Raw genomic sequence first — 16,041 nt, 5'->3', positions numbered from 1 at the left:
GTCCAGGAGTAGGTATTCAGGTGTGGCCTGATCCAAGTGTTACCAGATTCGTCTCCTTTCTTCCCTCTCAGTCTCTCTTTCTCAATGCCTTATACCTGCTATCTTCAGCGTCGGCCGAATGTCAAGCTGCCCCCCTCCCCGGATGTGGCGGCCAACACGACCTGCAGAAGCCCTGAGACTGTACTCGGCGAGCGCAGCCGCCTGAGCAGGAAAAAAAGGCCTCAGTCCAAGCAGTCTCCAGCTCAAGCCCCCGGTTGAATCTCATTGGCCAGAATCGGGTCACATGTCTATCCTTAGACCAATCATTGTGCCTCAGATGGTCTAGGTCTGAGTTTGCTGCTAGAGGTGGACACCCCAACTGAACACTGGGGTGCTGTATACAGTAAAAGAGGGAATGGTTGCCTGTAAACAGGCAGGTTGCAAAGATGCGTGTAAATTCTTCCCCATCCTGTCTCCATGCCTCTTTATGATATGACTCCTTCCTTCAGGACGTGAATCTGTCTTTCCACGCCTTGAGGCAGGGTGCGATCATGTGACTCGCCTTGGCCAATGACATTAACAAAGGCGAAGCAAGCAGAGGCTTGGAAAGTGCCTAGCAGTGGAGCTTGCCGTCGCTCTTGCTGCCCTTGGAAACCTTACCACCAGCACATGAACAAAACCTCACTATTCCCTGGACAATGAGACAGGTGGCCAGGTCTTCTTTGTCATCCTGGCTGACACCGAGCCACCTACAAGACATGAGAGGGAGGCCATCCTAGATCATCCAGCCCCAGTCAAACCCCCTGCCTCCCAGAAAACTGCTCAACGCACCACAGGCTCATGGTAAATAATCAACGTTGTTTCTCTTCAGCCACTAAGTTTGGGAGTGGTTTGTTACACAGCCACAACGGCTGACTGCTACAGATAGCAAAAATCACAGTGGCCCTCCACGGGAGCCTTCTCCCTGCCTGGAGCCTGCTTCGGAGCCTGGGGGCACAGAACTGTGGGAGCCCTAGTCTTATTGGTCCCCCGTCTTCCCCCATAGCAGTCTTCTCTAGCTCTCTGATGCAAAACTTATCTCCACTCTGCTTCTGATCTGGTGGCAGACTTTATGGGTCCTAGGGACATGACAGCCCTTCTTGTGAAGAACAACTCGTACTTAGCTCTTCTCTCTGCAGTCTTCCAGCCATTCCTCCGTACCAGGAGGCAGCCAGCTACCAGGAACAAATTGAAGGATGTGTTGCTGAGTTCTGTACCTCCACCATCTGTCCTAATATCCGGATACACATCCTCCATTCAAGCTCCAATTCTTTGGTTCTTAAAGGCTATTAGATTCCCAGAGCCCCCTGGGAGAGTTGAATGTTCCTCTGGGGTGCTAAAGCAGGTTGCACCTCAAAGACACTCTGTGGCAATGACTTTGTCTCCCACCAGGACCATCCATGTCCTAGCACAGCTGTAAATGCAGAAGGGGCCCCACAAGCACTCACCGGTCAGATCCCCTGGAAAGATGCCAAATGAGCGTTGGGGCTGTGGGGCCCTGGGATGCAGGGAGCACCTGGGGCAAAGGGAGCAAAGCAAGGAAGCAATGGAAGGAGACAGGGTGGAAATCACCAAAGACTGATTTTTAAAAAGACTTTATTTATTTATCAGAGAGAGTACAAATAGGGGGAGCAGCAGGCAGAGGGAGAAGCAGGCTCCCTGCTGAGCGAGGACCCCAATGTAGGACTCGATCCCAGGATGCTGGGATCATGACCTGAGCCAAAGGCAGACGCTTAACCAACTGAACCACCCAGGTATCCCCACCAAATACAGAATTCTCACCAACAAATATGGTCTCTAGTGTCTCAGGGACAGGACTGAGAGTCACACAGACCCCAGTTTGCATCCACGCCCTTCCACTTACCATGTGAACTTGCATAAGCCACTTATCTTTCAGAGCCTCAGTTTCCTTTTCTGTAAGGTAAGAATAAGAAAGCCTACCTCTGAGGGTTGCCATAATGATTACATTTTTTAGATGTTGGGAAGCACCTAGCAGGGCATCTCACAGTGGCTCTGGCAGTAGGAGTAATAGTCACAATTATTACTGTCATTGTCACTAATACACGTTATTAACCAGAGGGTGTGGAGGTTAAGAGCACTAGCTCTGACGTCAGGCTGCCTGGGCTCCAATCTCACCTCCGCTGAGAGCTAGCGCACGGACTGTGGTCTCTAAATACTGTTTCCATGGAAAGGAACCCAGGCTCCTTAGAGACATGGCTGATTTGAGGTCTGGGAGCAGAAGAGGTGCAAGATGAGCCTGGAGCATCTTGTGTCCTCAAATTAGGAAGGTGTCAAAACTAATAGAACTGGATATTTATCAGGTTCCAAATGGTCAGACCACAATTTACTTGCTGTTCATAGGAAAAACTCAGCTTTTCAATGGAGGGATGAGGGTGAATCCGCCTGAACCTACTGGTCAATCTTATCGTCTGTAGAAGTGGGTACCACAGGGCAAGCACTTCCAGTTGGGACACAATATGAAGCGCACATCATCTGGGGAGCAGGCCTCCCAAAAATGGTGAGCCTGAATCTAAGCGAACATTTGGACCCAACTTGTAGTTTAAAACATATATGTGGAGGACAGCAACTGGGGAATTGAGAAAGCACTCAGACAAATCCAGACCATGGGGCATTCTACAAGAAAACGAGTCAGAGTGATTCAACGGGTCATGAGCAGAAGTCACTGTTCTAGAATAAAAAAGACTTCATAGCCATAACCCCGTTATACCCTTGTTTGGGCCCCGATTTGAACAAACTAACCTTTCAAAGAAATTTTTGTGAACAATGAATGAATTTTGAATTTGAATTAGGTATTACATTATATTGAGAAAGTATTATTAATTTCATTAGGTTGATGATGGGATTGTCAGTATGTAGAAAAATGTCGTTTGTAGAGATACATGCTGACGTACTTCACAGGAAAGTGCCATGATGTCGGTGATTTATTTGACATTTTAAAAAGATAAAGCAAATTCAGAAAAATTCAAATAATTGTTAAAGCAAGGATAGACATAATGGGTTAAGTATACTATTCCCTGTATTCTTCTGCGTGTTTGAAATTTTTCACGCTAAAAGTTGGAGACCATTGATCCTACCTGCCATTTTACAAGTGGCCACATGGGGGCAGTAGAGTACTGAGCTGGATGTGCGCCCAGGATGTGAGTTGGAAATGCAGAGGAGTAATCACCCAGTTCATTCTTTATTCATTTACTTCATCATCCTTGCATCTAGTCCACCTTTAGTGAGCGCCAACTTACTAAAGGACACTGAGCTGGACCTACAGGGGATAAAGAGTCAAATTCACCCCTCCTCTCTCCCTCCCGCAGGTACTCGTGTATCTGGGGACTGGGACCGGGTGTCACCAGAAGCCTTTGTCCTGGGAGGGAGGGGGTCCGTGCTAACATGGGTGTCTCTGTGTTTGATGTCACTGGAATGGAGGCCTTGGCTGGGCATGCTGGAAACAAAGACATTAATATGGATGCCGAGGCTGGGGGAGTGGGGAGCTGCCATTTGCATGATGTCTGTTGACCTCTTCCACACGCATTCAGGCTTACACACTTACCAACTATATGACCTTGGGCAAGTTCCTTTACCTTTCTGAGACTCATGGGGCTAAGCAGAGTTCATACCTTATAGCTTTTCTGTTGGGAAAGAATGAGAGAGTCTATATAAATTGCTTAGAACGGCGTCTGGCAGGTAGAAGGTGCTCGATGTGAGCATATTTAGGTCTCTCCCTGTTCCCCTGTGGAGCCCTGGGATGCAAGCAGGCAGGCAGCTGGTCTGATTTACATGAAGGCCCTGGGTCTACGGGGGGAAATGATGACTGTGGCCTTGAGACTGGGGCACTGGCATTAAGACTGTCCAAAAAGCAAGGTCGTAATTATAGGATTGAGGGTTTTCTCTGTGCTCAGCACTATCCCATGCGTTCTACATGTACTGACTTATTTCTCTCAACAAGCCTGCAAAGCAAATACTGTCACTGTCTCTACTTTCAGGCTGAGGAAACTGAGGGACAGAGCTAGTAAAGAACTCTTCTGAGGTTTCTCAGCTGGCAAGGAGGGGAGGCCAGGATTTGAACCCAGGCAGTCCTCATTCAAATCCATGAGCCCTATTCATATCCACTGTACCCTTCTTTGACAACGGGCACTGCAGAAAGACAAAGCATTTTGCTAGAGAGAGAGTGTGTCGTCCTACCATTGACAGGAGTTTGCGAACCCATGGAAGGGTGGCAAGAAGGGCCAAGATCATGTTCTGAATGCATTTCTCAAGAGCACCCCCTGGACCATGGGTTTCCTGATTGGCTCCTGGGGTCTGGTTGCCTAGCATCATTTTTCTGATAATAGAATCCATCTCTTCCTTTCAGAGAACCACTCTTACCCTATTCTAAACCAGGTGGTCAGGCAAGGCTCATGCACCAACCACTAGTTCAAAAATGGCCAAAGCACTAAACCTGGTCAATGACAGTAAGGTCCCTCCATTCAGAGATTGGTTCATGGGAAGCTTGTGACTCAAGCCAGACCAATCAGAGAAAATTCTGGGACTTTGACTCCTCTATTGCTCACGGTCCATAAATAGCAACAACAACAATTGCCCCTCCTCCGCCATCAGATGTCAGGTGAAGAGCAGCAGATTCATTATGACCTGGGCCCACACAATACTTGAATCTCCAATCATCACCCAAACTTCCATTGTTAAAAAGTAGCTGTGATCTAGAAGCCAGACATCACTTTTTAACAGCAACAAATAGGATCAAGTAATGCCCCTATTAAAACCTTTCAAAGGCTTCTTCCTGCTCTTAGAACAAAGTATATGCTCTCCCCTGCCAGCCTGTCTTCTCATCTCACCCCTGCAGCCCCACACTGGCCTTCTCCATTTTCATGTGCCCGGCTCTTTCTCACCTCAGGCCATCTGACTGTGATGTTCGTTCCCCGGTCCAACCCCACCCTCACCCCTGCTCATGGTGGCCTCCTTCTCAGGCTTCTGTTCCAATTTGAACTTCTTCTCCTTGGAGGGGCTTCCCCAGCCTCCCAGTCTAAAGCGGTCCCCAACATCCTCCCTCCGCATACCCTTGGTGTTTCCTGTTTCCTTGTTGTCATTGTTTGACCTCCAGCGTTTTACCATGAACTCCAAAGGGATCTTGGTCTGGTTCGTGTACGGCTATGTCTCCAGTACCCAGCTCAATGCCTGGCACACAGTAGGTGCTCAAGAGCAATCTGTTCAATGAGTGAATGACAGCCGAAGATGCGATTTCGTTTAATTACCACGAGCTCCTCGCTCAGAAATGGCATTTGCCCCCAGTCGTGCACGAATATCCATTTTATGCATACATATCCATTGAACACTTACTAGGTGCTAAGCACCACACCACCGTCCAGAGATAGTGTGGACAAATAGAACTCCGGATTTTCGAACCTTGTAAACGTTCTAGTTTGGAGGAGAAAGACAATACATAGGTGAAAAAATAAATTGCAATGACGATAGGTGCAATAAGGAAAATAAAACAAATTAGCCCGATGGTGGCTGGGGCAGCTTTAAGAAGGTGGTCAGGGGAGGCCCCAGGGAGGCAATGACATTTGAACAGAAACCGTAGGGAAAAGGAGGCAGCAGTGGGGAGACGAGGCTGGGCAGGAGCGTGGCAGGCAGAGGGCTAAGTGAGGACAAAGGCCCTGAAGCCTGTGGCCCTCAGTGGGTCCAAGAAGAGGAGGGCTCAGGTGGAGAGTGACAAGGAGGGGGAGGAGGTGAGGTGGGCCAGATGCGCAGGGGCCGGTGCCATGGGGCCTTGCGGGATTTGGAGTGGAGATTCGGGAGGCGACAGGTGAGCGGGCTGTGATTTGCCTGGTGCTGGTTCTGGAAAACATCCCTCTCTCATTATTTGCTTCTCAAAATCCAGGCTGGACTTCCTGAGGTAGCCCAAGAGGCCTGGAAAGTTCCTCCCCTCTGCCTCTTCCTAGCATCCCTCATTTAAGCACAATCCGCACTCATTACCAGAAGGAAAGCCACCTGCTGGTAGTTGTGGTCTCGTTTTGGTGCCCCCCACCCCCTTGTCCTTCTCCACATCCCTCCACTGCTAAAGGGCCTTGCACGGCCACTCCAGGCATGGACCCCTGCACTGCGGGCACTGACGCAGCAGGTGGGTCCATGGCTACGGTGGGGGATAGGTGTCTGTGAGGAGGGTCTTAGGAAGGCTTCCTCCACTATCCATACGCCCTCTTGCTCTAGAGAATTGTCCAGTACGAGATGTTCATTCCTGTCAGAGGGGACACCCGGCCCCTGGCCACAGGCCGAGGCAAGATGGCCTGGGAGAACCTTGAATCCCTCCTGTCTTCTTTTTCTGAGGTTGACTGAGCAACAGCCAGGAGCAGCCCATGAGTGCATCCCCACCCCATCTGTCCCGGGGCCAGGCGCAAAGGCCCCCCGGGGGAGGTAGCTCAGTCAGTCACACCCAGACCAGCGAAGCTCATAGTTACATGCTGTGCTCTGCTCCGAGTCATGCCCAGGGTCCTGTCTGGTCCTCTGGCCTGGGAGGGAACAGCAGAGACCCGGCTGCAGTGTGCGACTGTCCAGGTGGGGACCCCAGCTCTGCCCTCCTAGCCACGGTCTGATGGCAAGTTACTTACCCTCTTGGTGCTATTTCTCGTGAGTAAACTGAGAGTAACAGTGGAACCTACTCTACAGGCCAGTGGAGAGGGTGAGTGGTTCATTTACATGTGAGAGTGCAGAGGAAAATGCCTGAAACATAGGAAGCGCTCCAAACATGTTGGCTCTTACCCTGCCTTCCTCTCTTTCCGGTCGGTTGCAAGAAACGGAAACCTACTCAAGTTACTCCACGTAAAGGCGCTGAGTGTACGGCCTTCTGGTGAAGCAGAGGCATGGGGTGGGTAGCAGATGGTTTGGCTCTCAAAGGCCATGGTTGCTTTCATGTGTCTCACCAGACCCATGGGCTTTCTCGTGTTCACCGAGTCTCCTCCCTCTTGACTTCAACCCCCATATGGTCCATAAGCGTCACGTCCTTGCCGCCAATCTCCTCATCACTGTGGCCATGCATCTTCCCCTCGTCTGGCTAACACGTCATTTTCTTACTTGCAGCTCAAACCTCCTTAAAAAGGCCATGTATTGACCCAGATTATCAAGGGCCAAGGTTACTAACCAATCCACCATCAACTGCCTTTGGCTCAACTGCCATTCTTGGCCCAATCAGTTGGGGCAGGAGATGGGGTGACAGGACACCAAACGTGGCCACTAAAGCCACAGGGGTAGTAGGATGTCCCCTGTAGACAGCAGGGTGGGCATGGTTGCCATTTCCCATGTGCGTTTCTGCAGCCTTCTGACAAGACACCAAGTGAGCCCTCAGATTCGGAAGAAATGGTCAAGATCAATATCCCCAGCCATCTTATTTTATAGATGAGAAAACTGAGGCCCAGCCCCGGGAATGGACCTGCTCCAAATCTGGTAGCCAGCAAACGGCAGGATCCTAGCTCAAGGCTTTTCCTTAGAGCTCGTTTGGTTCAACCACTCATCAGAGGCTCTACCACGGACTCTTCCTGTCTCAGACAGTGACAGATGCCGCAAAACCTCTTCAATGGGAAGACGTGACAGGGACTAATACAGCAGCATTTGTGGAGTGCTTGGATGGCTTGGGCATGTTACCTAGCTCTTACCTTCCAGACTTCAAACCACCCTGAGAAGTAGTCTCTCATTAGCCCCACATTCCTGAGGAAACAGCGGCTCTGGGAGGTTTGTCACTTGCCAAGCTCAACCAGCTGATACAAGTCACGGCTGGGAGCCATGCTCAAGTCTGCCTGAACCCAGGGCCTTTGCACTTGCACCCATGCCCTAAAGCTCACCAAGATCACCCAGCCAATGCAGAACGTGGGAGTCGGGTATGGTATGGGTGGGTGTTGGGGAGAGTAGCTGGATCCCGGGGAACACGGGCCCAGGACCAGGAAGGCCAAAGGTGTCTTCTCTACCTTCTTGTGATCCTGGCGCTTTGGGCAAGTCCTGGCTCCTCTCTGTTCCTCAGCATCCCCATCTGGAAAATGAACATCTCCTCTACTATAAATCCATATGTTCTTTGGGGAGTTGGAGTAAAAAAAAAGAGAGAGAGAGAGAAAGAAAATAAATATGGCACTAATGCTAGGAGTCCCTAATAATCACTCTCCTCGATATTAGACTTCAAAAGAAATTGATAAATAATAGAGTTCATCATGGGTTTCCAGGAGAAGCTGGCATATACACTTTAATCTGAAGGTGCTTGTCAGGGCAATGAAGCCTCCCTACATTCAGGATTTGGGGGACCACATAATCCTGCCTGGCCTGGAAGGGCTGAACCAGTAGGTGGTTCGTACATTTCGTCTGGCAGCAGGGTGGCAGAGGGGACAGGTTTGGGCTCTGGCCCTGGAGCAGTTACGGAATCCCGGACTAGACCCTCCTACACATCCATTTCCTCGTGTATAAAATAGGGCTATGAATGTAATTCAGCCCTGCGGGTGGTTTTAAGGGTTCGATGTGAAGTATGGGAACTATTTTGTACGTGTTCTTAGGAAGAGCATTAGAGTAGGTGCTTCGTGAGTATTAGCTTTATTATTAAGTTGATCTGCAGTCCACGCATAACTACAAAGTTTTAGGGTATTTACATGGACATTTTTCTAGGGTATCAGTTAGTTCTTGTTGCATAACTAATCACTCTAAACTGTAATCACCGAAAACAACCTCCATTTATCATTTATTATGGGTCTAAAGGATGAGGACAGATCCTAGGATCGCATTTGGGCGGCTATTGTTTACTGACACAGGGTTTGGGGCGGGGGGTCGACGCCACCCCGGGAACCAGGCATTGCTTAGGCCCATTGGTCTACCCTACCCGTCAGGCCTGCTTCGGGAGCAAACCGCAGCTCAGTTCCGGCCAGTGTGAAGCAAACCTAAGACCTGCATTGCACTGACAGGACGTGCAGACGAAGGGAGCCTCTGCAGAGATCCCAGACAGCCTGTGCGAGCATGCAGTTAACACGCAGAGCTGAGGAGAGCCAACCAGAGGGAAGCAGGGAACCCCAGCCTGGAGGCAACACTCCCATTCTCGTGTCCTCCTGTATTTGAAGCCAGTCCTAGCCTTGAGTTTCCAGTTAGTGAGCCAATAAATTCTCTTTCAAAAAGCTGTTTGGATTGGATAGTTCGTCACTAGCAAACAAAGAGTCTTAAACAGGTATGCCCAGAAACGGACAGTGCAGCAACGGACGGCTTTGTGGCTACTAGCAAAGCAGAGAAGCACTTAAAATGTGCCCTTTCTTTGTGCCTCCAGGCACAAAGACACTGTCCTAGTGATCACTGTCGTAAGGAGTCAAAGCTGACTTCAGAATCCTGGAGGGATTATTTTGTGCAATTAGACTGTGGGCAGCTTGAGGGTAGGAACTGGGTCTTACCCACCTGTTTCCCCAGAAGCTCACTCAGGGCATGCTGCACACGAAGATGCTTCCTACACGCTTGCTGAGTCACGAGAGGCCTCTGAGCTGAGGCTGTCAAGGGAGCACGGTTTCTACGAGCAAGTGAACAGCGGACGGAATGCATATAAAATGTAGCCTGTCAGAGGGCCTCACAGTACTGGAATCCGGAATTAGCTTAAGGCCAGCACTGAGCGCTGAGAGCTTAGGGTGAGACTAATGGATTCCCTGAGGCTGGCAGACGACCTCGTTCTCTTCTGCAAAGAAGCCCCTGCTTGAAAATCCATCAGAGAGTTCATCAGAAAGGAAAGGTCCAGAGCCTTCTTGGACTGCAGCGGGCCGCAAGCTACCTTAATCGCAGGATCCCACCTCCAGTGCTGGGGTAACGGGCCTGCTCCATGACAGGCAGTACAGTGAACTTGTGCAGAGCGCGGCTTTGGAGTCAGATTGGGCTCCTTCGCTTCCTAGGCTAACCATGGGAGAGCCACCTCACCTCTTAGAGCCTCGGTTTCCCCATCTGCAGAATGGAATTTAAGAAGGGTACTTACCTTCAACAGCCGTTTTGAGAATTTGATGAGAAAATGCATGTGAAGGGCTTTAATGTAGCGCCTGGGACAGAAATAAGTGATGAATAAACACTTCACATACACACACACACGCAGATTAAAAAAAAAAAATCCAAGGGATAGTATCACATGTTTGAAGACACAAATGCTAAAATGTTGCATATGCCTTCACAGGGAACTCAGTATCCTGTGGCCTCTGGTGACCTGTCTCAAACTTCCGAAGGCACTATTGCAGATGACAGCTCCTTTTCCCATTTGCCCTTGCTTTGACATTTCCAGCTTCCACCTTCCCAGAGGGCCTCCCACGGTGACCTTTCTCAATTAGCTCTACGTTGAAGCAGTCCTCCTCGGACCCTTGGCCTTCCCCATTGGGTCTGAGCGAAGGGAGATTTCAGGGACGGTTCCTGGAGGAAGCACACAGAAACACCCCTCTGGGACCTGCCCACCCCCCACGTGCCACCTCACCCTTCCAAAAAGCCACAGGAGCATGTTTGAGAAAAGTTAAGCTGTTTTATTTCACAGGATAGCTCCACGTCAAACCAGCAGGCACCATCAGAATACGCAACAGAGGATCCAATCAGACACTCTATAGGACGGGCGTTTGGTCGTTAAGGTAGAGAAACAAAATCCGGAAGAGGGCGACACTTATCATCACGTGGGGACAGGCAACCAGCAATTTCCTAGGGTTGTTTTCGGTTTGTTTTTTTCCTGACACAGTTTGGGGAGGAAGGAAACCAAAGGAAACTAAATTGACCAGCCACTCTGAAGCAATCAGAAACCAAATCTATTGCCAAACCATGTAAACAGTCACACCGCCCAGAACTAGAGTCTGAGCCGAAACTCTAGCCAGAATCTACTTCCGTCTAAGGAAGGCAAAGTGCACTCTGGTTGCTCTGGTTCAAGGAACAGCTTTGTTATTTGCCTGGGACAGTTCACACAGGAAGGAGGTGTCGGCAAGGGGCAGCGGTGGCCATTCGGCCAGTCCCAGAGGATGGGACAGCGGGACGCTGGCAGATCGACCTCAGAGAAGCCAGGAGGAGTCCGACACCACAGCGAAGTCCCTTCTCTCGGCTCTCCTGGGCAGCTTTGGGTATGTGGGGAATTCTCTACACGGCTGCTCCGAAGAGAGGAGGCCCCAGAGAACCGGGGAAGTTGACATGAAACGTCAGCATTAGCTCTGCATAGCAGAAAATCAGCTAAGCAACACCTCGCTCACCCCCTCCTGCCTTGTTCTCCCCGCCCGTCCTCCCAAGCCCAACAGGGCCCCCTGCCATGGTTGTGAGCCAGCCATTCTTCTTTCTGGGATGCTCAGGAGAATGAGGCATTTGCTCTAGTGTGGAACCATCTGGATGTGTGAAAAGTTAGGAATAGAAAAACTGAGAGGAAGAACCATTACATTAGTCCTTGTAGTTTTCCATCAGCCGTGTACGTGTGCTGAGTGCCAAAGAGCCACCAGGCCACAGGAAGTCCTCTGCATTCATGCCTCCTGAATGAGAAAGAAATATACCCAACAAGGCACTCCAAGGGACTCCGACAGAGAAGCCAGCCCCACGTAAAGGCCCTTGCCCACACTGGCTCCCCTTTGCGTACCACAAACCAGTTCTGAAGTGTTTATAAGGCAGATCTCTGAACTGCTGGTTCCAGCCGGGAGCCCAGCGCGGGCTCCATGTCCCTGGGTCTCTTCCCACTCGGATTTCTTCGTTGAATAGAAACCTTCCATCCCTTGGGAATCCATTTCTCTCCTGCCCCTTGGCCTGGTGACCTCAGAGAAAAGACTCCCAAGTCTAATTCCCAAGCTTGCAATTCCCTCCAGTTGTGCGCTCTGTCTGGGGTTCAAAAGGCGCTTCAAGGTGAGAAATCGTTAGCACTGAAAACAAGGAAAGGCAAGAATTTTTCATAGAATCCCACAGCTCAGAGCAGCTCTTTAAGAGGAAGGGGGAATAAGGGGAGAGAGGGAGAGTGGGGTAGGAAGCACGGCTTGTTCTCAATTTTATCGGAGAAAGGTCTTTAGCGGCGGCTGGGCCCCAAGGCCCAGGAAACTAGACCAGGAATGAATTGTCTTTGGTCAGTTTTAAATGAACGTCTTGCTGGTTCATTCCTAAAATAGACTAAACATTGGTTACACGTAAAGACAAAAGGCTTGACCTCAGGGTAAGTCGAAGGTTAAGAAAAGAAATCGTTCTGTGAAGAAAAAAAAATAAAATGCCCGTTATCAACGAACTGATCAGTATAGCTCTCAGTAATGGCGATGAACAAGTAGGTAAACACCACTCCCCCTTGTACAATTGGTTATATTGAGGACTACTAACTAGGTTACTACATTTCCCCCACACTCACTGTACAGTTAGGTTTCTGGTATTTGTTTTTTACATTGATCTAGCTACTAGGTGCAAAGATTTGGTGAGTGGCATTGGCTATAATTTAATCGTAGCCTTTTAAAATTACAATTTCACATTTTAACAGTTACTTTCCAGCATTTAAGCAAATACAACAATATATAGTGGACTAACACAGGCAGGAGTCAGGAAGAGAATGCCAATGCCCAGTGACCGTGGGTGGGCCCGGGTGTGCGTGGAGGGTGGCGGAGACATGCATAGTGCCAGATGAGGAAGTGGGGGTGGGGCTGGCACAGGAAAGGATTTTTCCACTTGGTTCTGCATCAAGGGACAGATCTGGGGCTGGATGAGTGGGGTGTGAGCTTCCCTAAATGTGAACTCATCAGCCGTTTCCCAATGGAAAAATAGGTGCTTAAAGAAAACAGCTAAGGCTCTGCCTTCAGGTAATTTGGTTAAGGGCAGATCCATTTTCAGTAAGGAAAAAATGCAGTCGAGTCATAGGAACCCACATGGTCTGACTGGTGTTCTATTTATCAGGCAACAGATTTGTCAACTCCGATTTTCGCTTTTCATCTGGTAGTCATGGCAGAGAATGTGACATTTCGCACAGAGGCTACTGCGTTTAAGGTCTGGGAGTATCTCTGGGGTAGAATGAGAAGCTTGTGTCCTGGCTGGACGACATAGCGTCCTTGTAGGTAAGTGCCTGACACGGCCCTCACTCTCAGCCATCCATTAAATCTTGGGCACGTCACAGCACATCCCAAGGCCTTGCTTTCTTTCCTAAGCTGTAAAACGGGGATGTCGTCATCTGCTCAAAGACAGAGGGGCTCCTAGCTGGTTCTGTGGCTCTTTCATTTCCGGGAGCTCAAACGGAAGGGTTGGTTGTAAGCTAAACAAGGAAGGTCAAGTTTGTCACTGACCTCTCCCTGGCACTCTTTTTGTGCCCTTTCTCGACTTTTCCAAACTGAGTGTGCAAACTGCCAATCCCTCCGTCGAGACAGAATGGCTTACCACTCCTACACACCCAGGTATTAGTGACCTAATAGGTCCCTCCCCCTGGGGTGTATTTACCTTTTTATGGAGGACCAGAGGAGAGGGCAAAACTTAATCCAGTGGGGTGAAATGGTAATGACAGGATTTCAAGCATTAGTAGCTGGTATCTCTGCAGGGCTGTGCTTCAGGGCTCTTATGAAACTGTTTGGAAAATTCCACTGCCCAGTTCCCAAATGCCATTAGGAGGCTTCAAAGCGAAGGTCCTGGATGGGTTTTGATCTAAAAGACTTACCTTACTAATGATACTAAACAGAGCAATTTGTCGGCCCAGTGCTTTCCAGCTCACAGAGCTTGCTCATTTACATTTTACCTTTATTCCCTTCATTTTCATAGCAGGAAACTGGGGCTCAATGAGGTGGAGTGACATGCCCCAAGTCCCACAGCTCCTATGGGGTGGGGCTGGGACTCAAACACGAGACTTTTGATTCCAAACCATGGAGATGCACTCAGAGGCCTCAGGAGAGAGAGAGAAAGCTTGAGAACAATAAGGAAGAGATCCTTGGCTTGGCATGAGGGGATGAATCAAAGCGGTCCCCATAGGATGTGATTTGCCTGTAGTCCATTAGCCAGAAACAGCCTATCTCTGGAAAATGAAGAGATCAAAAGAGGAAGTAAAATGGAACAAGAGTGATCCAGAAGGCCTTTTCCCAGCTGAGAGGCAGAAGTCTAGCTCCTAATTCCTAAAAGTCACTCACCTCAGTTCTATCACCATATTTGCAATTACATTAAATGCTCTGGAGGTGGTGGGGGGAGGTTGGGGGGGCAGGGGTCGGGAAGGGAAGGGGAGAGTGGGAAGCCATTTCACCTGCATAAACTCAACCGGAGTGTTTTCTGCAACAGAAAGTGCCAAGGACGGCCCCTCTCTGGCCCCTGCTGAGAGGCTCCTGTGCCTCAGGCAGGAGGGCACCAGCCAAAGTGGGTCACGGACTGATTTTAAATTAAGATGATATGACTGAAAGCCTCCTTGCCTGTTTAGTTCCAGATCTGACACAGTATAATTAGTAGAAAGAAGAAAAGAAAAAATTAAATATTTTGAAAATGGTATAAGTTAAACCTCTATAGTTACCACAGGTTTATTCCTACAGCGTGTCTAGGTTTTGAAGTGTTCCACACCACTGTTTTTGTTTTTCCTTTTTCCCAACCACACAGAACACTGTGCTACGACAGGGCTTAGGTTCTCACTATCCCCTTTTTCTACGTACAAACACACAGATGCTGTGGTCGGGGCCATCTCGCCAAATCCTCCCGTGCCTTCAGGGGTACAGTTGGCCCTCGGCCTCCGGGTGGAAAGGCAGGGTCTCTGGGGTGGACGGGGGGGTTCTGTGAAGGGTTCCCCACCTCTAGGAGCAGCCTGCTTGGGGTACCGCCTGCCCCACCCTTTCGTGAGGGGCAGACTGTTCTAGAAGGCCACGACTTCTGGAGACAGTGGGAGACTATTTTTGTGTGTTTTCTGCAGGTTAGTGGTGTATTGCTTCGTTCGCAGTCACTGAGGCCTCTAAATTCTCCCAGAAAGGTCCCTGCAAGTCCCACCAAGTAACTCAGCGGGAGGTGTTTGGTGGCATGGGTCTGAGGTAAATCTAAGTTTCATAAAAAGAAAAAAGGAGATCCTATATACATTTAGTCATGTGTCCAGATCTAGTATATGTATACAGATGCATAAATATATTTATATACACACACCTACAGACACATACATACATGTACGTGTGTATATACGCACACAGATATATACACACATACTGATGTATGCAGAGAGAATGTCGAGAGAATCATTTTCCAGTGACCATATGCGGGGAAGCCATTGAACATTCTGCCCCGATCGGAGGCGATGCTCCAGGGGGGCCTCCGGCTCCTGCACCTGCACCCTTCTGGGGGCCTGCTCACGCACGGGAGGTCTGTGGGATTCACATGGCTGAATGCGAGCTGCGGCCGGCGCCTGGGCCTCAGCTCCGCACAGACGCGCTTCCAGGCGACCTTCTGGCCCCTGCCCGACAAGGCCGGGAGCCCTGCGACGGCGGCGGAAGTCACAGGGGCCGCCCTCAGCGGCGGCGGGCCATGCTCGGCGGGCCAGGGCGGTGCCGCCCCGTCCTGCAGGTCACATGGTGCCCGACTTGTCCGCTGAGCTGTTGGGGAACATCTTCTCGGTGGGCGTGACGGCCGGGCTGCCCACGCCCGAGCTGCTGCTGCTGCTCGAGCGATGCTGGACCACCGGCCGCACGGGCCGCATGGGGGGCGGACGCAGCTGCGCACCGGCCAGACGGGCGGACAGGGCCGGCTTGAAGGTGGTCATCATCTCGGTGGACGAGCTGCTGCTGCGGCGCATGGCGGCGTCGGGGTCGCGGATGACGATGGTGTGCAGGGGGCTGGCGGGCTCCGAGCTGATGGGGCCTGGCGGGTTCTTCAGGGGCTCCAGGGTGTCCAGCACCACATCTGGCGCCTGCTTGACCGTGTTCTGTCTCTCGAGTTCCCGCAACTCGTGCAGAGCCGTGCTCATGGTCTTCTCGATGTCCTGCCGACGGAAAGAGCTCTGGTCAGCACAGAGGCTGGAGGCCTGGGCTCCAGTCCTTCCTCAGCTGCTAATCGGCCTATGGGCTTCTTAGGGAGCTGTCCCCGCACACGAGCCTTGTGGCTGGG

The 16,041-nt window shown here is 50.5% G+C and overlaps 1 protein-coding gene across 4 annotated transcripts in view; it reads right to left on the bottom strand.

Annotated features, from left to right (window-relative positions):
- Positions 1 to 10,514: 10,514 nt before the first annotated feature.
- The window catches only part of SRGAP3 (SLIT-ROBO Rho GTPase activating protein 3), a 332,469-nt gene continuing 326,942 nt past the window's right edge, over positions 10,515 to 16,041 (bottom strand). For all 4 annotated transcript variants that reach the window (XM_045808138.2, XM_087866833.1, XM_087866834.1 and 1 more), the window contains one exon: positions 10,515 to 15,916. In XM_045808138.2, coding sequence (XP_045664094.1) covers positions 15,503 to 15,916 — 414 coding nt within the window. In that variant the 3' untranslated portion in view covers positions 10,515 to 15,502. The remainder of the gene's footprint in view (positions 15,917 to 16,041) is intronic.

This window comes from Ursus americanus, chromosome 14, assembly GCF_024610735.1.
Source record: "Ursus americanus isolate L20-20 chromosome 14, mUrsAme1.1.p, whole genome shotgun sequence".
Classification (NCBI taxonomy): Eukaryota; Metazoa; Chordata; class Mammalia; order Carnivora; family Ursidae; genus Ursus; species Ursus americanus.
Note: the sequence above shows the minus strand (reverse complement) of the source record. Positions and strands in the feature narration are given on the sequence as shown.